Source organism: Cibotium barometz, chromosome 36 (genome assembly GCF_041138505.1).
Source record: "Cibotium barometz isolate CiBa-2024 chromosome 36, ASM4113850v1, whole genome shotgun sequence".
Taxonomy (NCBI): Eukaryota; Viridiplantae; Streptophyta; class Polypodiopsida; order Cyatheales; family Cibotiaceae; genus Cibotium; species Cibotium barometz.
The window spans coordinates 29,302,766-29,330,236 of NC_141081.1; the positions used below are offsets into that span (position 1 = coordinate 29,302,766).

The 27,471-nt window shown below is 43.0% G+C and overlaps 1 protein-coding gene across 1 annotated transcript; it reads left to right on the plus strand.

The window, feature by feature from the left end:
- The first annotated feature begins 4,743 nt into the window (after positions 1–4,743).
- Positions 4,744–17,412, plus strand: LOC147617753 (fatty acid amide hydrolase-like). The gene is made up of 20 exons (XM_086775985.1): positions 4,744–5,011; positions 5,121–5,230; positions 5,352–5,412; positions 6,613–6,806; positions 6,912–7,041; positions 11,380–11,457; positions 11,681–11,828; positions 12,595–12,707; positions 12,833–12,908; positions 13,045–13,116; positions 13,228–13,279; positions 13,541–13,630; positions 14,717–14,797; positions 14,935–15,038; positions 15,134–15,226; positions 15,452–15,520; positions 15,634–15,695; positions 16,178–16,239; positions 16,358–16,453; positions 17,203–17,412. The coding sequence occupies exons 1-20, from the start codon at positions 4,921–4,923 to the stop codon at positions 17,257–17,259; spliced, it is 1,839 nt and encodes a 612-aa protein (XP_086632111.1). The 5' UTR covers positions 4,744–4,920; the 3' UTR covers positions 17,260–17,412.
- Positions 17,413–27,471: the final 10,059 nt, after the last annotated feature.

A 27,471-nucleotide genomic window follows, 5' to 3' on the forward strand; every position in this document is an offset into this window, starting at 1 on the left:
TCAATTATAGTCTCTTAATTCAAAGCTAAACTCTAGGTTTGATAAGCTAGAGATTAAGAAAATGATATTTTCATGATTTTGTACTATTAAAATAATGGTAAATTCTTTTAGATTATTTATGAGTAGTTAAAAACTACTTTAATTCATTCTAAATGAGAAATGGATTATCCTAACAGTTTGGAAAAAAGAGAATGTTGAAATTAGCTTAATCTAGTGGGATAATCATAGTTATGTTAATTATGGTTAGAATTATGCTTTAAATTCATAGTTTGATTTTATTATGCTTTAAATTCATAGTTTGATTTTAAGTATAAAAGAGAAACTACTATCATATTTTCATTACAAGCTTTTACTCTTTTCGAAAAAATTGAGAATTATCAGTAATAGCAGCAAAGCTATGATAAAATTTTTAGAAAATAATACATATCTTATTTTTATGCATAATGCTAAAAGAGGACTTCCTACCATATTCTAGGATTGGACATCCTATGCAAAAAGAATGATTTTCATCGTATTCATGGAAAATAATTTTTTTATATTTATGCATAAATATTTAATTAAAAGAAAATAGAAATTTTTGGTGAATTTATTTTTATGCAAAAAGAGGAACTCCCATGATATTTGAGATCCAAGTAATTAAATGGTAAAAGAAAAAAATTTGGCATAATTCAAATTATGAGTATTTATCAAAAGTGAAATTTTGAGTATTATTATTTTTATTGGGAAATATGGTTAGAATTGATTTTTGTAAATCCCATGAATCTTTTACTCAAAAAGAAGAATATTGAATATATCTTACTTCAGAAATTTGAGTAAGAATATGAAAACATCCATCGAGAGAACTTGGATAATTCTTATTTAGAAAAGAGATATAAGCTATTGAGCATCCTCATCGGATCACCAAGGCGCAAATGGCACACCACACAGAAAAGGGTTGTTTTCCCAGTGTTTTTTTTAAAAACGTAATCACATGGGAATGATGACCGCGTATGACAAAAGCTTCCCGAACATGCTTTTTCAAAAAAGGTAGTAGGATTGATTTAAATGTAATCAAAATGGCTTAGGTGGCAAGGAGAACAAGTAGATATGAAGATTATATGGTTCTCAACGGTATTTTGATAAAAGAGAAAGGACCCTTATCTTTGATTTACTATAGTGACAATTAAATGTGACCTTGTAAGTAGTTGAGGGTAGTTAGGTTGCTAGTAATAGTTGAGGGTAGTTAGGTTGCTAGTAATAGTTGATTTTAGAGGCAACCTAGTACTTATGGTTGATATAAATTCCAACCTAATACTTGTGGTTGATATAAATCACAATCAAATAGTATATATTGTGCAATGTTTATGCATTAAAAGATTGTGTGAGTTGGTTATGTTCACGTGCAATGATGGTTTGCATCATTGTCCTCTTATTTAGTTGTTAGCAAAGGTTGTTGAGGAAATTGATATTGAAAATAGTGGCACACCTTACATCATCATGAACACACTTACATTTTCCAAAGGAATAGCTAAGGTACCTTATACATCTCTCTCTCTCTCTCTCTCTCTCTCTCTCTCTCTCTACTCCCCTCTCCTAAAATCCAGATTCTAGATGTAAAACTTTGTTGTCATCATATAACTCATCAAAATTGGGTGGATTAGTAGCTTTATTGGTGTTTGTGATAAACAATGACTACTTTTTCAACTACTAGTAGTTACAAAGTCATGCAAGAAAAGGAGAAGTTGAGAACAAATGACTACTTGTTACAAAGTCATGCAAGGCAAGGAGAAGTTGAGAAGTTGAGTCTAAGAGTAAAAAAGGGGCTGAAATTTTACCTTGCCTTGAACTTAATTGTCAAAATTTTAGTCATAAGACTGATGAAGCAAAACCAGCCAAGGTAAAGAGTTAGGACATGTCCTTTGTTTAATTGGTAGGTGACCATCAAGGTGTTGTTTATGAGCATATTTACAAGGGCAATGGGGTTTGTCACTCGTTAGTTTTTCCTAATTCACACACATGAAAAGCCTCCATGGATGTTTGAAATCCAATTTCCATTTCAAGTTGTAAGAAGGCAAGATAGAAGGTGAGCGAGTCGCAAGCTAGTGAGGCTGCGCATGGGGCATAATGTCGGTTTATGAAGTTTCACCTCGAAGTGGAGGCTTGATTTTTGACGGGCATCCTTGCCCTTCAAAAATTGATGGGTTTGGTGAAATATATGGGGTTTTTTAAATTTTAGTGTATTTTTTACAAGCATTTTAAATTTTTGCAAGTATTTTACGACCAAAATGCTCAAAAACGCGAGATCTGCCGACAAGCACAGGCGGGGGGAGGGGTTCCACTTCATATGTAAAGGTCCTAAGAGAATGGTGGTGGAATTTCCGAACTGGAACCGTTTTAAAGGCTTTTTTTTGGGGAAAATAATTATAATTGTTTTAAAGGCTAATTTAAATGTCTTCTTCTTTAAAGAGTATAATTCATATTAAAATTTAGCTTTTCTGGCTGGCCGGCGGCATTTCTGCCAGCAGCGTGCGTACGAGACTATCGAGATTCAAGACTCTAGCATGAATAAAATATTGCGTGGATTTCGATCCTGAAATGAAAAACCAATTTATTTAAAACACAAAAACCTTTTTTTTATATACCCCCTCTTTTTTAAAAAAGTATTTCAACAATTTCACATACTTTAAGACCCCCAAACCCGCCCTCCTAAAAAAGAGAGGATGTGTTCGTATATATATACACAAGCATTGCCTCCCCACTTTAAGACCCCCAAACCCGCCCTCCTAAATTTCACATACTTTAAGACCCCCAAACCCGCCCTCCTAAAAAAGAGAGGATGTGTTCGTATATATATACACAAGCATTGCCTCCCCACTTGCAAAGAGGAGGAGCGGAGGAGCTAGGGCTGGCGCGTTGGCCATCTTGGTTGACGACGAACACTCTAGCCAAGGATGGTATGAGTTCAAATCTCCTCCTCGCTCCACAAGATGGGGTGGTGTGACTAATGTCAATTTTCAAAAAAAAGAAGAAAAAAGGAGGAGCTGAGACTTTGAGCATCCCCTTACTTTGGAGGGTGATTTCAAATTTTCATTTGACGGGCTCATATTAAACCTCCATTTGTTTGTGCAGAGATTGGAAGGGCATATACTTAAAATTGTGACTTTCTTTTGAAGGTTTTTTTTTCCTACTACTCACAACCTTCAAATTCTAGGCATAGTATTAAACATTTCAACCCCAAAGGACTAGTACTAGCATTTGTAGTAGGAAATGCAGACAAAGAGAAACATTTGGGGCACTTCTTGATGGGCCAAGATGTGTCATTAGGGGTGTTGTCACCATTACTTAGTCAGTCAACTTTGTCACACTAAACTAAGACTACCCAAATGTGAACTAAGACTACCCAAATGTGAACTAAGACTACCCAAAGGACTAGTACTAGCATTTGTAGTAGGAAATGCAGACAAAGAGAAACATTTGGGGCACTTCTTGATGGGCCAAGATGTGTCATTAGGGGTGTTGTCACCATTACTTAGTCAGTCGACTTTGTCACACTGAACTAAGACTACCCAAATGTGAACTAAGACTACCCAAATGTGAAGTAACCATCAATCTCTCTTTGCACTTTTCTCTATTTGTCAATCATTGATGGTGTTTCGACAATGATCATCACCATCAATCTCTCTTTACACTTTTTTTTATTAGTCAATCATTGATGGTGTTTTGACAATGATCATCACCATTTGTCTCTCTTTATACTTTTCTTCATTAGTCAATCTCATTGATGGTGTTTTGACAATGATCGTTCACCATTGTCATGCTCAAATTCCAACAATCAACATTGTCTAATTTTGCTAGTCAACATTTCTTTGAAAGGATGTTTCATCTTTTTAGTAGATTCAAAGACAACACTATCAATGTAGTCAAAGTAGAATTGTGGGGCTATGAAACTAAGAGGGAATTAAAGCATTGAACAATTATAGGTAATATATGAGGCCTAATCGAATCTGGTCACTCTAGAGTCCACACAAGGTTTTTTGAGATTTTGTATCTGGTAAATGTAAATTTGGATCTAATAGCATGGTTATAAATTGTAATTTGGATCTAATGCCATGGTTATAAAAATCATGCTTTGCAAAAAGAACCTTCCTCAGACCTCAAGCTACTATATTATTTCCTTTGAATTTCCTCTCTTGCTATGTGCCATCAACAGTACTTGTGGATTTGTGCATGAGAAGAGTGCAAAAGAGCATAATCTCCACTTGTCCAAGCTCAATGGAGGACTGTGCCCCCCCCCCTCTCTCTCTCTCTTCTTAGTGTGATCTCCTAGGCTCTTTGGATTGGGTTAAAAGTCTCTCTCTCTCTCACTCACTCTCTCTCTCTCTCTCCCACTCTCTCTCCCACTCCCACTCCCAAGCTCTTTGGATTCGGTCAAAAGTGTCTCTCTCTCTCTCTCTCTCTCTCTCTCTCTCTCTCACACACACACACACACACACACTCTCTCTCTCTCTCACACACACACACACTCTCTCTCTCTCAACTAACTTGTTTTTTCCTTTTAAATGCGAGAGTGGGTAGCGGTAACACCCTTTCCACCCAAAAGGGAGGTACAAGGTTCCCAATCTACCCACTCCCATAATGACATCAAATTTAAAAAGCTAACTTTAGCTAACTTTAACTCTAGTTGCAAAGTACTCTCGAGGGTACAAGCCTAGAGGCACCATTGGAATGCATTACAACAAAAGCCACTAGGGTGGTTTTCTTTTTGAAACCCAATGTATATATAAACCCCAACGGGGGCTTTGCCCGCCAACCTATTGAATCTATATATCAAATTGGCCCCCCTCTCTCTCTCTCTCACACACACACAAATTGCTGCCTCAATCAGCATCGAATCACCTTATATTTGCCCATTACTCGATTCGCACACAGCACAAGTCTAAAATGGCGCAAGAAGAAATGCCCTTCAAGCCTGTGGAGCTCGTGAGCACAGACGCAGACAGTGATGCAGATTATCTGTACGTTAATGTCAAAGGTAATTCAAATTCTGTAGTTTGCTCATGTTGGGCAAGGCCAATTTCTTACCGCGTTATGGTTCTTGGCCATTGGATTGAAAGGCAATGTCTGTATGTTTTGCACCACAGCGCCCACCATGTCAGGACTTCTACTCAAATGCTGTGCTTGGATTCTCGAAACGCGCATAGTAGGAGCATTGTGTTTACAGTACTTGAAGAATGCAAACTTGATAACCCAGGTGAAGCTGTAGTGAGTGTGTGTGTGTGCGCGCGCGCGCGCGTGCGCCAGCATCTCCTTGGATATCTTCACTGTTTTGCTACATCATAAGACTCATGGATGGTTCCTTCGTATCGTGGCAGTTCTTCGTGAAGTCCCGTTATCACGAACCCCCCATGCACGTGCCACAATATCCCATTGAAGGTGAGTAACTTGGGCCTCTTGAAAACATGCACACCTTGTTTTAAGGTTCATTTCTTAGTGTGCCTTTTTCAAGGCTCATGCCTTCTTTAAGGTTCATTTCTTTGTGTGTCTTGGGGCCTATTCACACGCTCTCCCAAAAATGGCCACTTAGTGCTTGCACGGGCTCCACATCACCTAGAGAGCACCTAGGTTTGCCAACGGGAGTCCCCATTCAATTCGACCCCCCGCCCCCTTTTCCCTAAATATCTACCCCTAACCCAAATCAATATGCCTTTCAAGTTACAACCACCCCTAACATTGTTGCATGCTAACGTAGTGCTTTGGGTAGCCTAATGTATTCTCATTGCTAATCTTGGCATGGTCGAATGGCTTCAAAAACGACCTTTCTAGAATCTCCATAGTTTGCAGCCGTTTATCCATATGGCTCCACACATCATCTCAGCCTTCAAAGTTTTAACTCGATTGAAGCCTCCACTACATCCAAGAAGGCATGTTGTGTTTTTCTAATTGTGGCTTATGATCCGTGTTGAAACTAGAAATCGATGTATGCATACACTGGCATGTGATATGTCTTAAATATGTTTGAACATATTGATAACTATGAGCCCAAATCAATTGGCATGTGAACATATTGAGAACTATCAGCCCAAATCAACTGCCATTTGAATGTATTAAGAACTATGAGCCCAAATCAATTGGCATGTGATATGTATTAAAATACGTTTGAATGTAATGAGTACGATGAGCCCAAATCAATTAACACACGGTTGATGCAAAAGTTCACCTACCGGCAGTTGCACAATGCATACATGTCTAACAGCCACTAGGTGGCCTTTTGTGCCTACAATGTATCAAAAGGCGTAGCAAACGTGTGCAAGGTCCACTAGGTGGCCTTTTTTGTTCCCACAATGTATAGTAGTCCATAATGATCTAGGTTCATAGTTATCAATTCGTTCAAACGTATTTTAACAGATATCACATAAGTGGCACATGGACCACATGAGGGTCATATGTATAGAGGGATTTCAAATTTAAACACGAACCGTTAGGGCCCAAAGGCGGCCAAATGCACACATTTGGGCCAAAGTGCAAAGAACCTCTTGTTGCCATGCAAGGCACAAAGCATTCCTTATCAATTGCATAAAGTAGGGTAGGTTAAAATTTTCAATTTATCAAATTTAGTAGTGTGCATTTGGGCAGTTTATAAGGAGCCATCAGTGCTCCAACTAGACCCGGAACTCTCCTCAAGTGAGCGGTTAGCACGTGCACTAGATTGTGTGGCTTCATCATCATCATCTCATCATGTGAATGGAGGCGCGATGGAACCATTTCATCGTTGGACTATCCGAGACTACTCCAATGCATACAACTCCGGGACAATCACACCCACAACAGTATGTTACATGCTTGTCAAAATTTGTTGGAGAGGAAGTGTGCTTCATATGGATACCCACCTTGCTCATTGCATATATATTGTTTTTCTTCTTTTTGTCTCTCAGGTTGCGAAACGGTTTCTGCTTGCTGTGAAAGAGTCCCTTCAGCCTTTGCCTGGCATGGGTGTCTTTATTAATTGCTATGAAGCAGATGTTCTCAAACAGGCCGAGTTTTCCACGATTCGTTACAAAAAAGGTCTTTCTTTCTTTCGATTGAATAATGATTTAGATGCTTAAGTCCTTAAGCTACATAGTATACTTTTGACTCAAACATCCAAAGGCCTAAGGATGCTTCTCGGAGGATGAGTATGTATGTCTCTGGTGAGACACGAGGGCCCATCGGCTTCTGGCTGTGCACTTTGGCAGCCCCATGAAACACAACCTTAATATGGCACTAAAATGTTTTTTGCATTTCCATTAAATATATTCTGTGAGACTTTCAAAAATAAGAGTGTTTTTCTAAGGTTTCATTTTAGTATGTAATGATTAATGCTCGAAAAAGTCAATGAAATGAAGACCTTCCATATCCTCTCTATTTAAGGCAATAGAATGATGACCCCCCATATCGTTTCTATTTGCATACCTTCACCCATATGCTTTCTATTTGCATGCATTCACCCATATCCTTTTTTTTTGGTTGGATTAATAATAATTATATATATTAACTGAAACTGTTCAAAAACTGCAGTACAAGCAAGTCAGAGCTACAGTATCCATATTTACATACATGCATTCACCCATATTCTTTCTATTTAAGGTCCACAATTCTTTATAAAAAACCTCAAAGGGAAAGATAGAAGGAGAACTGAAGTTGGGGAGCTTATCTTTTAAATAGTCACTAGCATTTAATTAATACATATCAAATAATTTATTAGAATATACACCATCAATAAAACTCTGAATATATATACACCATCAATTAGAATATACACCATCAATAAAACTCTGAATATACAAGTATTTCAAAAAAAAAAAAACATGGTCTGTCCCAGCACATTTTTGAACATAAAAATTGTGCCCCCATGTATCTGCTGTCAACAATGTTTTGTCACACGAAGAGCAAGAGAGTGTGGAGTTTCCTCCTGCATGCCCGTCGCCCATCCATACTCCGTGGAGCGGTCTGCTGCTTCTCCCTTTTTCTTCATGCGCTCCTGCCGGTGACGACCCAACTGATAAAGAGTAGCTACGGGGCGAAGGAAGGGGTGGGGACAGGATAAAGGGATGGGCGCCTGGTCTTAGGTAGGGCAGGAGCACAGTCTGCCCTAAGAATAATGTGATCGGGCGGGAGGAAGGCGGAAGAGAGGGTTCTAGGGGTGCTCTCGGTGGGGAGCCTAGATCAATGCTGGGTGCAGGGCGCAACTCTCTCAAGGTTCCCGCGGAGAAGAACCATCGCACATCTCGAGTCCAAGGGCCACCCTGGGATGGGAGCCGAGACAAAATGCAGCTCAAGAGAAAATCCTTCCACTTCCCGAGCAGACCCAACAGGAGCACTTCATGGGTTTGCGCGACCCCACGGCCTCTTCCGGACCACATTTCCTCCTTTGAGTACTCAGCCAGACTGGAGCGTCGGATCCTTTCGTAGCAGATCCATGGCACCACCCCCACAGCCTCCCCTCACTGGCAGGCCCCGACCACTTTTCTGGTAGGGGTTTTCTTCTTGTAGTTGTTGGCTAGCCGGGGCCTTGTGGTGGGCACTTGGCTAGCGACCTTGGGACGGCAAGCGGCCCTGATGAGTTCCAGCGACACTACCTTTGGGATTGCCCGAAGGCCCAACAAGTTTGGTGGCGCATTGTCTGCCTATTCTCCTCCACCCGCCCGCATCATAACTTGGGGGCAATTGCCTAGCAGGCGGCACATCACTCTTCTATGAGGATGCAGAGGAAGCTTAGCTCTTGTGCTCTCACACCGCAACATCTCAGCGGCGTTCATGGCCCCTGTGTGACATTGCTCGTCTGCAGTTTGGCTACCAACACGTTGGGCACATGCTTTCTTCTTCTCTAGAGTTAGACAAGGACCTGTCTTTGTGACTTGATTGCAGAAAATCAGGTCCTTGCTTGACTTCCATGAAAGTGGAATTGGCGAAACACCAGGGTATGTCCCTCTCATTCTCGCTACTCCTGCACATGCTGTTCCAGGGTGCCATGTGGATATATTTGGACATTAAGTATATCCAGAATTACCTTTGGGGCACATTGCCGTTTTGCCATCTAGGTTTAGGAGGAGTCAAGTCATGAGTTGTCCTGCAGATTTTATACAACCCATGTGGAATATTCTTTGTACAAATGTCCAGGATGCTTATTAGACTGGAACGGGTTGTAAAGTCAAAGTCTAGGAAGGTTTACCAAGACTTGGGATGAAGTGCTCAGTGCTAGGGCAGCCATATGAAAAACACAAGGACTGGACATTTGCACACATGGGGCAGCATGGAAGGGAAAATCACATTAAAAAAGATATTTAATACCTATTTTCCGGTCTCCACTCTCCTATAAAAAGGGCAGTTGGGTCTTCATACTTCCATCATCCCAGATGAACAGGAGTCCCATGTTCAGTCATCTGGAACCCAACTGGCATCAATCCCGGCAGTCTGTTGTGCAATTATATGCCAACAGTAAGCTTGAAATAGAAAATGCAGGTTTATAACAGAATTGTGCACATCAGCAAATCATTCTATTGGGAACACCTATTTTGTACTCTGAATATATCAGCAATATAAGCAAATACACCGCCTGTGGTGGGGTTTTTAAGCAAATACACTCCTTGTGGTGGGCAATCGGGACCCAAGCAGGAGCAAAAAAGGCTTAGGGCAGTCGGGTCTTTATACTTCCATCGAGAAAGATTGTTGAAAAATGCAAGTAGCAAGCAAGGAGAATATTGGAAGACTGTTCCAGATGAGCAGGAGTCCTGTGTTCAGTCATCTGGAGCCCAACAGGCATCAACCCCAGCACAATTCAGCAGTCTGGTTGTGCTGTTATATGCCAACGGTCAGCTTGAAATAGAAAATGCAGGTTTATAACAGAAATGTGCACATCAAATCAGCCTATTGGTAACTCCTATTTTGTACTCTGAACATGTCAGCAATATAAGCAAATACATCACTTGTGGTGGGGGCCCTTAAGCAAATACACCCCTTGTGGTGGGTAATTGGGACCCAAGCCAGAGCAAAAAAAGCTCAGGGCAGTTTCGTCTTCATATTTCCAGCCAGAGATGTTGATGAAAAATGCAAGTAACAAGCAAGGAGAATATCAGAAAGCTGTCCCAGATGAGCAGGAGTCCTGTGTTCAGTCATCTGGAGCCCAACAGGCATCAATCACAGCACATTTCAGCAGTCCACCGTGCAGTTATATGCCAACAGTCAGCTTGAAATAGAAAATGCAGGTTTATAACAGAATTGTGCACATCAGCAAATCAGCCTATTGGTAACCCCTATTTTGTACTCTTGAGTATGTCAGCAATATAAGCAAATACACCGCTTGTGGTGGGGGCCCTTCAGCAAATATGAAATAAAGGCTTTTCTTCTTTCCACAAATCTGATAAACGCCATCCTTACTTGATAGGTCCTTGTGGTGACAATGAAGTTCTCATCAGCTTGTCACCAGCCCAAGTCCATACGCCTGCATGAGCATGGTATATATACTTGGTGCTGGACTCCCCAAGCAATTGTAAATGGCTTCCTATCCCAGGACTTTTAACTCGAAGGGTTTGTGAGAGGCAAGGCTCAACAGAAACATGTTCCCCTTCTTTATGCTAGTAGCTGTGTTGCAACTGCTATAAGGCTGTTGATCGTTTAATATCTTGACTTTCCTCCCATAGTTACCATTTTTCATCGCCCGTAGGCACTTTTTTAATCCGCACATAGGCAATGTTGCTGAAGAAACACCATGTGGGGTTTTTAACCCACCAGGACCTTGTGGTCTTGGTCAAACATCTCTACCACTTGAGCTATCATGTAGCACATTAATGGGGATGACGAAGTATCTAGTCCATACTATGCATGATGGAGTTGATGGTTTATTGTCTTGTGGATGACTACCGTGAGGTTATAAATTGCACTTTCTTATAAGGTGAATTTGGACATGTTCCTGGATTCATCTAGGTATATATAAACATCTCTACCACTTGAGCTATCACCTCATTAGCCAGTGCAAGAAATGTTAAAAGTAATCTAACACCTATTCTCATCGACAAATGGGCATAACCCAAGTAGTTAGAGCTCATCTTCGTGTGATGGGCCTTGCATCTAAATCCCATGAATTGCAGCTTGAGTTGTTGAGTTGTCTGTTTGTGAGATGTCCACACCACACAGTTGACTGCCTTAGGCCGGAAGTGTTTCTCCCCTGTGACGTGGATTTTCAACCAATCCGTTTTGCCACCTCCCAGTGTAATTAAAGGATCTCTTCTTAGACAAAAAAAGAAGAAGAGACGGTTTTTTTTTTGTTGATTTAGCTAATCTTCTGTTTAATCTCTTTTTGTTTAGGGGTTTCACATTTTCTTTTCCTGGCAAGTTTTTTTTTAAGTGTCTAGTTTTTTGATGCAGGGCAACCATTATCTATTTTGGATGGAGTGCCAATAGCAGTAAAAGACGAGATCGATTGCTTGCCCTATCCCACTACAGGTAAGGGCCCCATATGTAATCAGTATGTGCCGTATGCCAGGCACATAAAGATCTTGTAAATAGCTAATATGGCACATTTGTTTTAATTGTATTTTCCATGTAGCGCACTGTGCAGGAACCCAGGTTTGAATCCTGCTAACCTACACCTGCTGGTGGATGCCCATAACTAAGCATATATACTCTTTAAAAAAAAAACTATCTGACTTACCACTAGTACCTACAGGAGGCTCAAAGTGGCTGCCTAAGGCACGAAAAGTGAAAGATGATGCAGCATGCGTGAAACGTCTGCGCGAGTGTGGTGTCGTACTTGTTGGAAAGACCAATATGCATGAGCTGGGCATGGGGATCACAGGCATCAATCCACATTACGGGTGCCGCAACTTCTCTTATTCGTTACATTATTGCTACATCTGCACTACTGTTGGTGGTGGGTTAGATTGGGGTGTGTGTGTGTGTGGGGGGGGGGGGGGGGGTGTATTGGTTGGAGGGCTATGGGGAGTAGAGGGGTGTAAAGGGTGGTGTTGGTGCATGCATAGACTGTGCGAGGTCTTCTTGTGCACATGGCACCAGGGTCCCTTTCTCTCTGATCGGGCCAACGAGATCACTTGGCATTACAGCCGCTGGTGTGACTTTCCTATGAGGTAGTTTCCCTCTTGAGAGCGGCCAGCCATGTACAGTTAGCGTCCAATGGGTGAGTAGCCTAGCAGTGTGGGTTTGTGATCATGAAGGGGGTGGTGTTGGCTGTCAATGGGTGTGTAGCCTAACAGTGTGGGTTTGTGATCGTGAAGGGGGAGGTCCTGAGTTCAAATCGTTGCGCTTGCGGTCAGAATGGTACCACCTTCGGGCAAGAGATCAAGCTGCTTTCAGATGGGCACTCTGGGCAGTCAAGTTGCTACTACATAGGAAAAAAAAGGGGCGTGGTGATGGCTGGCAAGGCAGGTAGGAAGGGGGGGTTAGGATATATAGAGAGAGGAGGGGAAGGAAAAGGGGAGCGGACCGTGGGGAAAGAGAGGAGGGGAAGGAGAGCACACTGGGAGGCTGGGGATTTGCGAGGATGGCAGCCTATGATAAAGCTGTCCCAGTGGATTTCTGTGGAGGAACAAATGTGAGTCTGATCACATATTCTTGATTTTGTAGCGCAACAAGAAACCCCTACGACAAGAGTAGATTTTCGGGAGGATCTTCTGGGGGATCAGCTGCTGCTGTCGCTGCTGGGCTCTGTCCAGCTGCACTCGGTGTTGATGGTGGAGGTATTAACACTCGTTTGCTATCTTCTTCTTTTAGGGTCCACTAGAACATTCAATCAAAATTATGTTTATATTTTTTAATAAGTAATTTTAAAAGAGTAACTTCTTGTGGAACTGTGTTACTCCAGGATCCGTGCGCTTGCCATCAGCTCTTTGTGGGGTGGTTGGCTTTAAGGGCACCTTTGGCAGGGTTTCATCTTTTGGGTACCTATATCAAATCCTTTCCTTTTTGTTGTGTTTAGGCTCGCTTCTCTTTCATAAAATTATATTACTCGTTTTCTGTGCATGATTATGGATGACATTGATTGGTGTACATTAGAGCATGTGGTATTTCATGCAGGGTGTTGCCATTCAATTGGACTGTTGGTACGGTTGGAATTCATGCAGCGACAGTGGAGGATGCTTTTTTAATGTGAGAACCTTATATCTAGTTGGTTTCCTACGCAGCATAAAGCAGACAATCATGAAAATAGATACACCTCATTTTTCCTCTGTTGTTATTGTTTACATGGAGCACTCGCAGGTACACTGTCATACATGGGAATCTTCCTAGCGACTGCATTGTTTCAACTCCAGTACGTTGGTTGTTAAGGCCCAACTTTTGGCATGCGTGCGTGTGTAGAAGCATGGTTTTCACAAAAAAAGTGTGTGGGGGAAAGTAATAGAACAGTGGTTTTTGCACGCGTGCTAATGTGGTGTGCATATGCGCATGTGGGCACAGGGTGTGTGCGTGCAGGTGTGGGGGTGTATGTTGGTGTGTAGGAGTGGGTGTTTGGGTAGTGGACGCACCCCTAGACGTGTGCTTGTGAACCTCTTATCATCTATTGTCATGACAGCCTCCGACCAACCTGCCTTTGCTCAAGGAACTAGGAAGTCCAGAAGGTGACAGCCTAATTAGCAGCGTCAGATTTGCAAAATATACCAAGGTGTGATGATGCAGTGCATTTATATTCCAAGGGTTAACACAAATTTTTTTTTATACAAGGGGTATTTTTATGTGATTTTGGGGAAAAAGAAGTTTTTGAAGAAAAAGGGTATCATTTTATAAAGACCTGTTTGAATGCAAGCACGCCTGCATTTTGAGAAGCTCTTTTGTCTCTTGCTTAATTCAGTCTATATATGTGAATTAGAGCTACTCTCTTTCTCTCTCATGCTAAAAAGATTATTGGACAGTCACAGAGCCTTGTCACGACTTCCTACCAGATTACAGAGTTCTCGGGAACATTCTAGCCTTGAAAGATGGACCAGTCCTAGGATGGTGCACACCTTGAAGATGTTTCACACTTGGGATCCATGTCCACACTGACCGAAGTCAGGGAGGATGTTTCCATTAGAGTGAAGAGACCAGACATGTGAGGCCTCACACCAGATGACGTCAGATAGACCCTCAAAGGTTGGTAGCCACAATTACTCTTGCGTCTCACGGGGACTTCGAAAGTTATGGCTTGCATTAAACACCTATTTCTCATTGGATAGTCTTTGTAGGACTTTGCAAGTATGGCTGAAAATGCCCAAACTTACTAAGTCTTGCCAGAACTAACCGATAGGAGAAGAGATTTGAATTACCTCCTTTACTTTCTATACTAACCTAGTTTACACGGGATGGATTCCTTTATAGGGACGTACCTTGGCCCACTTGTAACCCAAAGAATTTTATTGCAAGGGCCCAGGAGCAGATGCCACATGGGTATTTATAGGTCGTCACTCACACTGTCATGTGCCTTTGTATCATATCCTATCTAGCTTATAGTCAACAATTTTCCAGCTTTATTATCAAGATGTTAGTCACACCGTCATGTGCCTTTGTATCATGTCCTATCTAGTTTATAGTCAACAATTTTTCATGCCGATGTGTATGGTAGATACTCTCTTGATGTATGATTCTGGTTGCACAGACCCTTCTGTTTTTTTGTAAGGTGTTAATCTCTCTCTCTCTCTCTCTCTCTCTCTCTCTCACACACACACACACACAAAAAAATAAAAATAAAAAATCCATATAAACATTGATGCAGTGGTTTGAAGACTGTGATGGTCCAATACACAAGACTTGCCACAAGGCATTAAATGGCTTGCAGCAACGCTATGGATGCAAGGTGTCATTTCTGGCTCCAGTGTACTTTCAAAATACTGTAGAGTGGTGTCATTTCTGGCTCCAGTGTCCTTTCAAAATACTGTAGAGTGGTGTTTGGTAATAATGTCTGATTTCTTTGCTGCTTTGTGCTGGTGAAAGCTTGTGGAAGTCACTCTGCCTGAGGTGGAGGAGATGCGGCGGGGACATTTTATCACGATTGGTTGTGAAACCTTTACCTCGCTTGGTCTCGACTATGCCAAATGGTGTGATCATGACTGTTTTCCACCATGCAATCACAAGAATCATATTGATGGGGAACCTTGGCTTCACACTCATACAATTGGGATGTATCTTGTAGGGGACGGGCAGAGTCGGGTCTGGATACTCGTGTCTGGTTTGCTGTCTACTCTTGCTTTAACAATTGTGAATATCTTGCAGCACAGAGGTTGAGGTGAGGAATCTGCAGCTTAATTGCAGGCCACATGATTGTTGCAGATATATTTCAGCTTGGCATAGTTGGATGATAGCATGTGTACATACATTCATAGGTACATACATACACACGTATGTGTGTGCATGTGTGTGTATGTATACATACAGACAGACATGTCTTACATCTATGGATGATAGCATGGGGGTTTCTGGCCTCACCAAGCTGTGGTCATTTTTTGTTCAGGTATCGGCAAATGCACTACCACATGGAGATCTTCAAAAAAGCAGATATCATTGTGACTCCGTCGACAGGGTAAGGGAGGTTTCTGGTTCACTCTTCTTCCCTTTCTATGTTTTTCTTATCTAGACATTGTCGTCATTCATGAAACCTGACCTAAAAATGGCATCCAACACGAAAGCAAACAGGTGTACTTCACAGCCGATACATCAACGTGCTATCAAAGCCGGAGAGGTCAACTATGTTGGAGGTATAAATTCCTTTTATGTTTTTTAGAAACATGAGATACTCAATAAAATGTTTATGTAATCAATGCTCAAAGCAGGCCCCCCCCCCCCCCCCCCCCCCCCCCCCCCCCCCCCATGCCTATGTCCCCTCTACCATGTAAACCTAATTCATACTAACAAAATGCTCCCTGGCTTATGCTATCTACTCATAACCCTACCCATTTGAGTTGTATTGTGTGTCGCTAATGCGATATCAAATTTTCTCTCTGGATTATATTATATATTTGCTCTAAAGTCCATGCTTAGGTCCCCTCTACCATGTAAACCCAATTTATACTAACAAACTGCTCATGTTTGTGGGTTCCTATCTCCCTGGCTTATGTTATATATTCATAACGCTACCCATTCGAGTCAAATTGTGTGACTAGTTTGATATCGAATTCTCTCTCGGGATTATATTATATATTTTCCCATCTGTGTTGTATTGTGGTGTATGTGGGTGCAGAAAAGCTAATGCGATATCAAATTGCGGCCAACTTCCTTGGGCTACCAGCGATTACAATACCTGTAACAGATCACTTTTATCCAATTTCCTTTACAGAGTTTTTCTATCTGATTCAGATTTCCTTTCTAGCATTTCTGCTCAATAGGGTTTGGTTTTAATCGCTGTTGGAGAAATGTGCAGGTTGGATATGATAGTGAAGGTATGCCGATTGGACTCCAGCTGCTGGGCCGTCCATGGTCAGAGGCTACGTTGTTGCGAGTTGCTTTTGCCTTTGAGGTGCAGAACCTATCACCCTTCTTTCCATGTAAGGTGGAGATCAAATACAAGTGTAGGGTTGAGAGTAAGAACCGTGGAGGGATAGGTTAAAATACACATGGAGGGAAGAGATTTTAAAAAGATGAGGGATGGAGATTAAACATGAGTGGATGGTTGTTAGTGGGCCCTTGCTGGAGTGGCTATAGCACCAAGCTGCCCAGAATAGGGTATCACTTTGAACCCTGACACCTACATATACATAATATAACTCACAACCAAAAGAAAAAGTGGATGGTTAGGATTAAATACAAGTGGATGGTGGATATTTGATATGAAAACATGTGGATGGCTAGGATTAGATCTTGAGGCTTGATTTCTGCCCTCCATCTTGTAAGGGGTAATGTCCCCCTAACTCCATACTCAAATCTTCTAACCTCTAGGGGATAAGTGACTTAGGCTGGCGTGCCCAGCCCCTGCCCATGCCCTTTTTCAGCTGAAAGGGGGAGATCTCCCCTGTCCATGCCTCATGGATGGGGAGTCTTCCCTGTCCATCTCCTGCCCATCCTCATTTTCAGCTGACATGCATGATGACATGCATGATGAGCGGGGGATGAATCTGTAACCATCCTCATTTTCAGCTGACATGCATGATGGGCGGTTGATGAAAGCCTCAATAGAAAAACCTTGAGACCTGTTGAAAATAGAAAAACATTTCATTATATTATCTCCTAACAAGAACTCATTGATTAATACTTTGATGCTGGTCACAGAAACTGTGCATGCCTGGCCTCAAGCGGCCGGAGGTCTGCTACGACTTGCTGTCGTAAAATGTTCCACGAAAGCAATAAAACCTCATCCACTATTGAGTACTGAAATAAATCTTGGACTTAACATTCATTTCGGAATGGATTTAAATTGGGGATGCCTCTCCACAGGGTCAATGTTGTAATGCAGAAAGAGTTTTCTTCTCATTTTTGTAATCTGAGTCTTTATTTCTAGTTTTTGTGTCATAAAAAGAGATATTCTTCTAAACCTATATTAATATGTAGTATATTTATACAGGTTATGTGAAGTAATTTTACATAATTGTGTTTAAGTATTAAAAAATATTATAGCATAAATTTTATTGTATATGCAAATTCTAAAATATACAAAAAAAAACATGGAGAATGCACTAAAACGATCTTGGAGCAATTTGCCACCACATAAATATTGTATCTCATGCTTTGCGGCAATCCACTATTGTCCACTACTGAAAGTGTTTTACAAAATGGAGGAATGCCACATTTTCCTTTGATTATAGTTTTAAAAGGAGACTGGCTTATGTCAAGAACCTTTTTGCTCTCTAGCAAGGAACCATATTGTTAGTGGGTTAGAACTCTCGTCTTGGATCATGGAAGTCCTAATTGGAGAGGCAAAAGAGGTTAAGAGGTGTCCCAATCCCTTTTGTTTGAGCCATTCCTTTACTCTCAATCCTCTTAAGGATCCTTCTAAAAGGCAATAGTTAAGCTAGAAAGCTTGAACCACTCTTCTCTCCACTCTTGCTCAATCACACTCACTTAAACTAGCAATCATTCACACTCATCACAATTCAATCACACGCACACAAGCATGCACCCTACAACCAAGCAAGTAAGAAGATAAGAGCTCCAAATAAGAAGAAAGCTTTGCACTTGAATTCTTCCATTCGTATTATCAAAAGTTGTATGTATATCGATGGGCTTTGCTTAGTCGCCCAACTTAAGTGGGTGTCCATTACCTATCTCTACCCATATATACAAGGCTTATGAATGGCCTTTGCTACATCATTAGACATATGGCTATAATATTTGTAGGTTAGAGGCAAGGATTTCAGATGTATGGAATGTGTGAACAATCCCCCTCCTCCCCCATCTAGAATTGCTTCTATCCTCAGAAGTTGTGAATGATGGGCTTTGTTAGTGATATGATCTTTGGGTATCTTCATGCCACGATCTCATCATATGAAAGTGTTGCATTGCCTTTAATCGAGTGGCTTTCCATTGTTGTTGCGGGCGAACACAAAGTTGTAGCTTGACATGCTAAACTTAGATGGGAATATCTCTTCAAAGGCTTGCATTTGGAAACCTTTCAAAATTGGATGTGCACGAATATCCCATATATTTTCCTAAGTATGGGCCTAATGTTAATGTCAAAGGCAAGGCCCTGTCCATGTGCTTCATCATACTTGTGCTATTGCATCGGGGCTTTCTCTTCCTTGAAGTACTATACATAGATTCGAATCATATCTAGGAATTTGATGTGGCTGATGTCTGGGGCTTCTTGATAGGAAGTGATGAATTGTACAATCAACCCACACATCCATTCCTCTATGGGGATCATGCCAAAGAGCGGAGATTCAAATTTTGGAAAGTTGAGGAGTAGAGGATTGATCTTCTTTGTTTCGTACTCTTTCCACTTCATGCGCCTACATAGTGGCATGTACATGGGATTGATGCGTTGATTGATTGGCGTGGCACAGTAGGTTGCCCAACGATCTAGGTTTCAGAGAGTTGCCACTTTGATTGGTTCTTTATTTTTGTGATGTTGAAGGCTTTATCATCAGTAGGCCTCCTATATCCACCTCACTCTTTGAATGGGGTGCTTTGCAGTCCCACTGCTTGAAGGGTTGCTCTAGGTACAACTACACTAGTAGGACTTCGAGTTTATGAATACCATGGATAGGCTCTTTACAGGGGAGATGCTTTGCCAATCTGTAAATTGTTGTGTCATAATAATCATGAATGATTGGTACGTGTCAGTAGTCCTTGGGGATATCCTATGGCAATCTCTCTTCTACTTAAAAAAACAAGTTGGGTGGTTTGAAAGTACTAGGTAGGGGGTCATTAATCCATTGTGGTGTTGTTCTCTAATTTGGGTTTGGCGGGATTTCACCTCCTTGCGGCGTCCTGCCTTCCTGCTGCAAAAGCATCGCCATTAAGATCAGGGAAGTCCGTATCTTGGGGCTTGTCTCCCAATTCTGTTTCGGCTCCCTAGAATGCTTCGACGTATTTTTGTTTTTCTTCCATAACAGTGCCAGAGGGTAGCTCCCTATCTCCTTCTTTTCTTTGTTTGCATCCTCAGCATCACTTGCTTTGTTAGAGCCTTCAAGGGGGCTTGGTCCTCCTTACTTATGGTACTTGTCAAAATAATCTTGCTTGTCTAGTTCATCAATGAAATCTAGGGTTTCATCCCCGTCTATCCTGTCGAATGATGGATAAGCAACTTGCATTGTAGTAAAGAGGGCATTGGCTACTTTTTGCCCTTCAATTCGGGCTACAATCTGGTGGGAACAAAAAACGCCGATTAGGTTTTAGGTAGCATCCAATGGACTAGCTTGAAGCACTTTGTAGGTTGCTCGCATGAGGGAAAGGCCTTCTCCATGCACCCAGTTCTTTGCAGGGCTGCCTCCATGAGGACAAGGCCTTCTCCATGTGCCCAACTCTCTGCATGGCTACCTCCATGAGGGGAACACCTTCTCCTCAAGGCTGCCTCCATGAGGAAAATGGACTCACTTGAAGCACTTTGTAGGTTGCTCGCATGAGGGCAAGGCCTTCTCCATGTGAGTGCCAGCTCTCTGCACGGCCGCCTCCATGAGGACAAGGCCTTCTCCATAAGCCCAACTCTCTTTGGCAGTAGAGAACTACAATGCCGATTGGGTTATAGGTAGTAGCCAATGGACTCATTTGAAGCACTTTGTAGGTTGCTCGCATGAGGCCAAGGCCTTCTTCATGTGGTGTAGTAAAGAAGGGGGCGTTGGCTACTTTTTTCTGTTCAATCTAGGCCACAATCCGGTAGTAGAGAACTACAGATTGGGTTATAGATAGCAACCAATGGAATCACTTGAAGCACTTTGTAGGTTTCTCACATAAAGATGTTCTCCATGCACCCAACTCTCTGCATGATCCATCCTTTCATTTCCCATGGCAATATGCTCAACAAACTGATCGACATTTAGTATTATTTTCTTTGCATCAGCCTTTGCTACACGTGTGCTTATGAGTGGGTCCTTTCCATGTCCCGAATACTTGAAAGTAGAGCATCTTTGGACTTCAAGCTCTCATGTATTTGAGCCTCCCACACAGCGTGATTTGTTCTTGTAAGATGGGCATGCTGGGCATTTCGTGCGCTTGAATTATATGCATCTACGAGCTATGCAAATCAACTTAATACATCTAGCTTGGGCTCTCAAAGGGAGCCGTGCTAGGACACATATCTCTTGCCATCCCACTCATAGTTTGCTTGGAACAGTCCTACCATCTTTGTTAATATTGCCAAGAATTGGCCATGCATGGGTTAAGCACAATACATACTAGGTTGAATGGACAACCATGTTCGACCAAATAAAGATCACAAAGCCCGATGCATAGACGTAAGACTTCAATATCTGGTTACACGGGCAAAGCCATCTACACATTTTTCTTTCTATAAACCAAACCTATTCACTGAAGTAGACTCAGGGTTGCTTTGGAAGCTATAGAGGGCTTACAAAGAACAAGATGCTAAGGCAACAATTCATAACTCAAGTATGGAAACAAAAAATCAATCAGCTCTCTGTCATCTGTGTCTTCTTCATAAGAGGAAGGAGATATACAAGTGTTTGGTGGGTTCAAGACCCTTCAAAGGAGTATCATCGATCAATAATGTGTACATAGGATCGAAGTCGATCCCATTCCTAGCTAGTGCATCATATGGCTTTAGAGATAGAGTCTCATTTGGTCCCTTTGGGTGGCGGTATTCCTCCCTTTCACAACACTCTGACTGTGAAAAGTTAAATTTGAAATCTACGCAGTTTTCCTTCCCATGCCATTTGATCCTCAATGAGCTTGATAAGATGTCACAAGTTCTTCTTGGTGACACTGCTCCACATCGCCAACTTGAAGCGTTGATTCAAAGCACTCAAAAATTGTATTAGGCCAGGTCTCAAATGACACAACATGCTGCCCTACTTCATGCACTTTTCCTTCATGCCAATGCGGTGCCAGCTTGTACTAGTGCTTCAACAACATGCTAGTTAAGTCAAGGATTATCACACATGGAAACTGCTCGTGCTTCGAGATGTTGTATGTCGATAGCGATGTACATGAAGCTTTAGCATCTTTGTCAAGACACTGTATTTGATATCTTGGCTCCCGTGGAGGTGTCGGTTTTGCGGTGTTCTCACTTTTTTCTTTTGTGGGTTGTCTTCTTCTGTCTCATTGGAGCTTTGGGATCCTGTCTTGATAGGAGTGGTAGTTGATGGCAAGGATCCATAGATGTGGAGCCGAAGAAGAAGTTAAGGGTATAATTGATTAGACATGAAGCATAATTATTCGGGTGAAGTAGGGGTGATTAAGAAGATCCAGGTGATGGGTCGTACCATGGACCAGGCTTACACTCACCATGGTCCCCCCATCCTGAGATGTATTTGGATGGCTATCGATGATAATGAAGCTTTGTGCGGTGTGTGCGCATAGGACAAAGCCTAGTGAGATTTGCAGGTGTTGTGCATGGGCAAGGGCAAAAGGTGTGCCCATGGTCCTAATCACCTAAGGACTTTAAAAAAAAATGTGTTTATTGGTTAGTACCCCTAAAGAGGGTTTTATACTGAGTGGCCCATTTGGCGAGATGTGTGAGCTTACCTTTGAGTTTATCTTTGAGTAGTTGGATAAGCTCAACCATTTGTAGCACTGCCCCCCTTGGTTTGGTGACAAAGTCGAGGGGCGGGGTGGAGCTTCGTGAAGGAGGCTCCATTGGGGAAAAGGGGTGGGAGAATTGAGCTTTTGAGTGCCAATGGGTTGGGTGTGGCCAAGTTAGGAGGATTTTGTCGTTGAGGAGCGGACTTGCTTGCCGTTGGTTGCCAAACCATCTTTGTTGACAATTGGATAGGTACGGACTTGGGTGGTGTGGTTTGGGAAAATTGCTGAGGGTGTTGCTGTGGGAGCCAAATGATGGAGTTGCCATCATGGAAGCCTTGGCTTCTAAGAGACATTTGGGCACCCAACGCTGCCGAGTGATGAAGGTCCGTGGTTTGTCGAGGATTTCGACTTTTTGTCTCGACAAGGCTTTGAGCTATGAGGTGGTTGTCGACGTGGAGGAGAGGTGTTGGATTGTCGCGCCATAGGTGTGTGTTGTCTTGATGGAAGCCTTGAGCTTGAAGCACGTGGTAGGTAGCCAGCATTGGTGGCTTTGTTATTCTTGGGGTTGCCAAACCGGCGGTGACCGTGGGGTCTTTTGTCGTGGCTTCCTAGGGAGTGGCTATGGGGGATGAGCACAGGCGGCATGCTTGGGTAGCGAGAGGTGAGTGTTGCCTTCAAAGTAGCCTTATGCACATAACAAGTGGTTGGGGACAAGCCAACGTTGAAGCTTTGACTTGGAGTTGGTTTTTGTTGGCTTAGTTGGGTTTTTGCGTTTGGGTTTCAAAGATGGCTGTTTTGTGATCCATAGTTCTGTGTAGCCATCGTAGAAGCCTTGAGCGGCTAGGGCACCCACCATTGATAAAGACATAACGTCGGGATGATGCTTGCAGAGTGTGGGTGGTTGAGGTTGTAGAGTTGAGGGGAAATGTTGATGATGAGGCTTGATTGTCATTGGTGGATGGTGATGACAGTGGCCGATCGACCGGATTTGGTGAGGCATGGGGTATGGGAACATGGGAGACTGTCATGGTGGTGATGAGGATGGGGCATGAGGGGGAAGGGCAGTCAGGGGTGAGGGTTTCCTCTTGGGGGACACAAGAGGAATATGGCCTTATTGCTGTTGATTTGGAAGTGAGTGGCATCAATCCACTCCTTTCCAATAATAATCCAGCCTTGGAGTTCCCTTGCATCTATGATGTGAAATCTGCACTCCAATTGGTTATTGCCGATAGAAATTTTAGGAATGAAATACCCAACTCATTAAATGCGTTTCATGTGAAATTTGAATATAATTGTTATCTTTTATTAGTGTGGGTTTTTCAAGAGCTTTCCACACCTCCAAGAATATGAGATTGGTGCGGACCATATGATAGATGCGGGCTTGCCACCGGGAGACCATTCTCGGTCGGAAGTCCAATCCATATTCTTGGTGGGTTGAGTTTTGGTGGTAGTTCAGGGGTGGTGTAAGACTTACCAGTTATTGTGGGGCATGTGAGAATACCCTTTGTGGAAATCGTTGGTGGGGGCAGAGGATCGGATTCGATGCACTCCTCATCCCAGAAGATCATTGTTACCTTGCCCTGGGGGAGCTTGAGGGTGGCCATGTTGTCAGCAGAGTTGATGGTACTTGTTGTAGCGTTCTGGATCTAGCTTCCTCCAAGGATTACTACTTCTTTTGTCTCACCTATGGGAACCACATAGAATTTACAAGCCAATCGGTTAGATACAATGTGTACAGTTTGTGTAAAGGACCCAAGGCTTGGTATGCGTTGTGCACCGAGCAATTTAACTTTGGCATGGGTAGTTTTAAGAGATGTTTTGCCCATAGAGACCCATGTTTCCCATGGAAAAAGATTGTGGCTCGTTGTGGGAGACAACAAGGCATGTTTTCTTTGCATATTTTTGCCAAAGGAAAAATCTATCCAAACCTGTAGGGTGGTTGTTGCAGGTTGTGAAGCTACACTTACACTCAGGGTGTATAGTAAGGCAATGGCCTTGTAGGGTTCATGAATGGTCTGGCCGTTTGTGAGAACAAATTGCATGCCAAGTTTGCGATTGGGAAGGGTGTCAAGTGTAGCAAGGATTTTTAGCCAGTCATGGTCGACTTTGTCACTATTGACAGAAGCAGCCGTGCATGGCACACCTGCGCATCATCAAGGGCTTGATGACAAGCATCACAAACCAAGAGATTATTGCTCTTGGCAGTAGTCATAGAGTCTTACAAAGGGAGATTTCGCCATGGGATCTGAGTGGTGCCAGGTATATAAATTGACCTTAAGCATTTAAGACCCTTTGAGGAGGTAGACATGATGCATGTCCCAGTCATGGATTAGTCGGGTTTGTCTCATGAAGGGTCAACCCAAGATGGCATCATAGGTGGCATTAAGAAAGTGCATGACTACAAATGTGAGGTGGAATGTCATGTCATAGACTTTTACCTTGAGGTCATGCACTGGGCCTAGGGGTTTTGCACATTTCTTGTCTGCAAGCTTGATCACCAATGTGGTGGGATCAAGGCATGGTTTTGGCCCCAATTTTCCCAGCATGTTTGTGTGAGGACGCTTACACTAGCACCTCCATCTAGGATGCCTTTGACCACATGTCCATTATAGGAAATGGGCAAGGCTGTGTTGGTGTCATCACCTTCAAAGTATTGTCCCCGCGCATTGATGCGAATTGTTGGTCTGCCTTTGGGTTGTGGGTGGTGGGGTGATGGAGTAAGTCTGGATGATGGGGCTTAGATTCATCCGAGGAATCTGAGTTAGCTGCCTCCTCCACAAAAGCCTGTAGTTTGTGTTCCATCCAATCCCGAAGGCCATTCCATAAATTTGGACAACCTTTTAATAAGGTTCCAATGGGCATTTGGATTTGGAAGGAAAGGAAGGCTGAGAGGCCGACTAGGTCGCATATTGATGAGTAGTAGCTTCCTGAGGTGTGGGGCCATGATCATAAGGTGGACTAACAATAGTATATGGAAGTTTAATGTGATCCTTATTTGACGGGTGTGGAGATCAATATTTGGTTGCCGGAGGAGGATAAAACACCTCAACAAATTTGGTGTGCGCACCTCGTGAGTTGTTGTCAGACTCTGTGTCACTGTTCTCGAGTTGTTTGATGTGAACGTGGGATTTGGTTGGGCTGTTTGTGGAATAGGCACTGGAGGATGAGGTGGCACATGAGGGGTAAAATACTCATTTGTCAACATCATGTTGGCAAATAGATCTTCCTTGGCCTTGGTGAGCGATTGTGGGGGATCCTACCTTACCTGGTGCAGAAGTTCCGGTTCAATGGGGTCCGGCATGCACTTAGGCATTGGGTCAAAAATTGCAAAACGGGCGGTGATTCAAGTTGAGCATGGTATTTCTCTACCAACGCTTGGGCCTCTTGAAGACGTTGCTTCTCAAGGATGGCATTGGGATAAGTGTCCAGCCGTTTATCCCGTTTGGTGAGTTTTTGTTGGGCTACATGGAGGAGTGGCAGTTTGGCAGCACGATCATCACTCCCAGAGGAGAATGATGTGGTCTTTGTTGAGCAGTGCTAACCCGATCTTCTCCATGGTCCACATGCTTAGAACGTTGTTTCTTTTGGGATGTGACCTTCTTTAGCTTGGGTTGCAAAACAACCGTGTGACAACATTCAATGGGACAATCAAAATCTTCCCATGTTGAATAACAAGTTGAGGGATCGCATGCCTTCAACTGTGGACTAAGAAACTGATTGCAAAGGGAAATCTTTGAAGTAATGGTCAATCCCACAGCCATGACATTGTGGTGTCACTGGCAGGCATTTCTTTTGAGGGAATTTAGCCACTCTATGGGGTCCCTGGGCAGAGGAAACACTGAAGAGGTGGTTTCCTGGGGCGGGTGCACCTATAGTGTGCACAAGTGGTTTAGGGTCCATGTGAGGCACCATCAAAGAGAGATGAGGTGCTAGGTGTGCCTCTCTGGGATGGCGGGGCGCGCATGGGCTCTACAGGTTTTAGCAATGGACTGTGTTTCAATCTTTCCATGAGTGCAATGGGGTTTGCCTGGAGAGGCAACGATTGGAATGGAAAGATTGGTACTAGAGAAGGTCGTGGTGGCACGTTGTGTGAGTAGTTAATTTGGGGTGGTGCCACCAGTAAGTCTTGGAGCCCGGGAGGAGAGGAAGGTAATGTTACAAATAAGCTGTGGTGTGTCATTAGCGCAGTGGCCAATTGCGTGGAATAGCTTTCTCGCATGTTGTCATTGAGAAAGATCACCCATTTGTAGGCTTGCTCAAAGGTGGAGGGGACCTTGACCAATATGTGGTCGTGAAGCTTTGGATTGTACAAGCTGAAGAGGAAACGGTCTATTCCCTTGCTTTGCCAACACGAATCAAGGTACTTGATGCATGTGATGTAGTCACGTAAGGTTTCCTCTGGTTTTTGTTCTAATTGGAACAATTAGATTACGGGGCTCCATTTAGGCCCGTAGGGCGCAAACCCAAGAATGAAGGCCTCTCTCACGGCTTTGAAAGCGTCTTTGTGTCGAGGGTCTAAGGATTAGAACCATTGCACGGCCTTGCCTTCAAGGCCGAGTCCAAGGAGATGGACTTTGGTTGCATCGTCGAAAATTTTAAATGCCTGACAGATTTGGTTAAAGACCTCAAGGTGGAATACAACGTCTCTAACACCGTGGAATTTTGGCATAAGCTTGAAAATTTTCGCCCACGTAGGTTGTGTATGTGATGGTTGTGGGTGCAAGTGTTATGACACTCCCCTTCATAGAGCTTGTGCTAAGCTCAGAATGTCGAGTTGGGATGCAGGGGGAGGTGGTACAAGGGTGGGGGGTGGGAATAGATTTGCGGTTAGAGGGGTAGATACGCGAGTGGGCGTGGGGTGTCTATTCAAGTCGAGGTGCATGTAGGGAGGTGCACCACTAGATGAGGGTGCTTCAAAAATCGTTTCGCCTTCACAATCAAACATGTTTGGCATGGGGGTCACATGGGAATGTGCGATGGTGGCTGGGGGGCACCGAATGGAATAGAGGCTGTGGGGGCATACAACCATGACCGAAAGGTGTCCATGGTGTGTGAGGAAGCCTAGAGAAGCTTGAACGGTGCGCGCGCAAGGCCCAAAATAGGGTTTTGGCTCACTACAGTCTCGCGAGTGAACGCTTTAAGGTAAAAAATGATCTTTTGAGGAGTTTTATGCACATAAAAATGACTCTAGTGAGTTGGGGAGGGAGACCATAAGTACCTTTAAAGATTTGGAAAATTTAAATTTTCTTTAATAATATTTTATTTTTTCGGGAATGTTACATCCATATGTTTAGGTACGGTATGACTAGGGCTTAGGTACGGTATGGGCGTGGCATTTTGGAATGGAACGGCCATGGTACTTTGGAATGGAGCAGCCATGGCAACTTTGGAATGGAACGACCA

Excerpts from the sequence above, each read along its gene's own strand:
- LOC147617753 (XM_086775985.1), top strand. The coding sequence starts at position 4,921 with ATGGCGCAAGAAGAAATGCCCTTCAAGCCTGTGGAGCTCGTGAGCACA. Across the intron at positions 11,458-11,680 it reads CTTGCCCTATCCCACTACAG|GAGGCTCAAAGTGGCTGCCT; the intron begins GTAAGGGCCCCA and ends TAGTACCTACAG. Across the intron at positions 15,039-15,133 it reads GGTCTCGACTATGCCAAATG|GGGACGGGCAGAGTCGGGTC; the intron begins GTGTGATCATGA and ends TGTATCTTGTAG.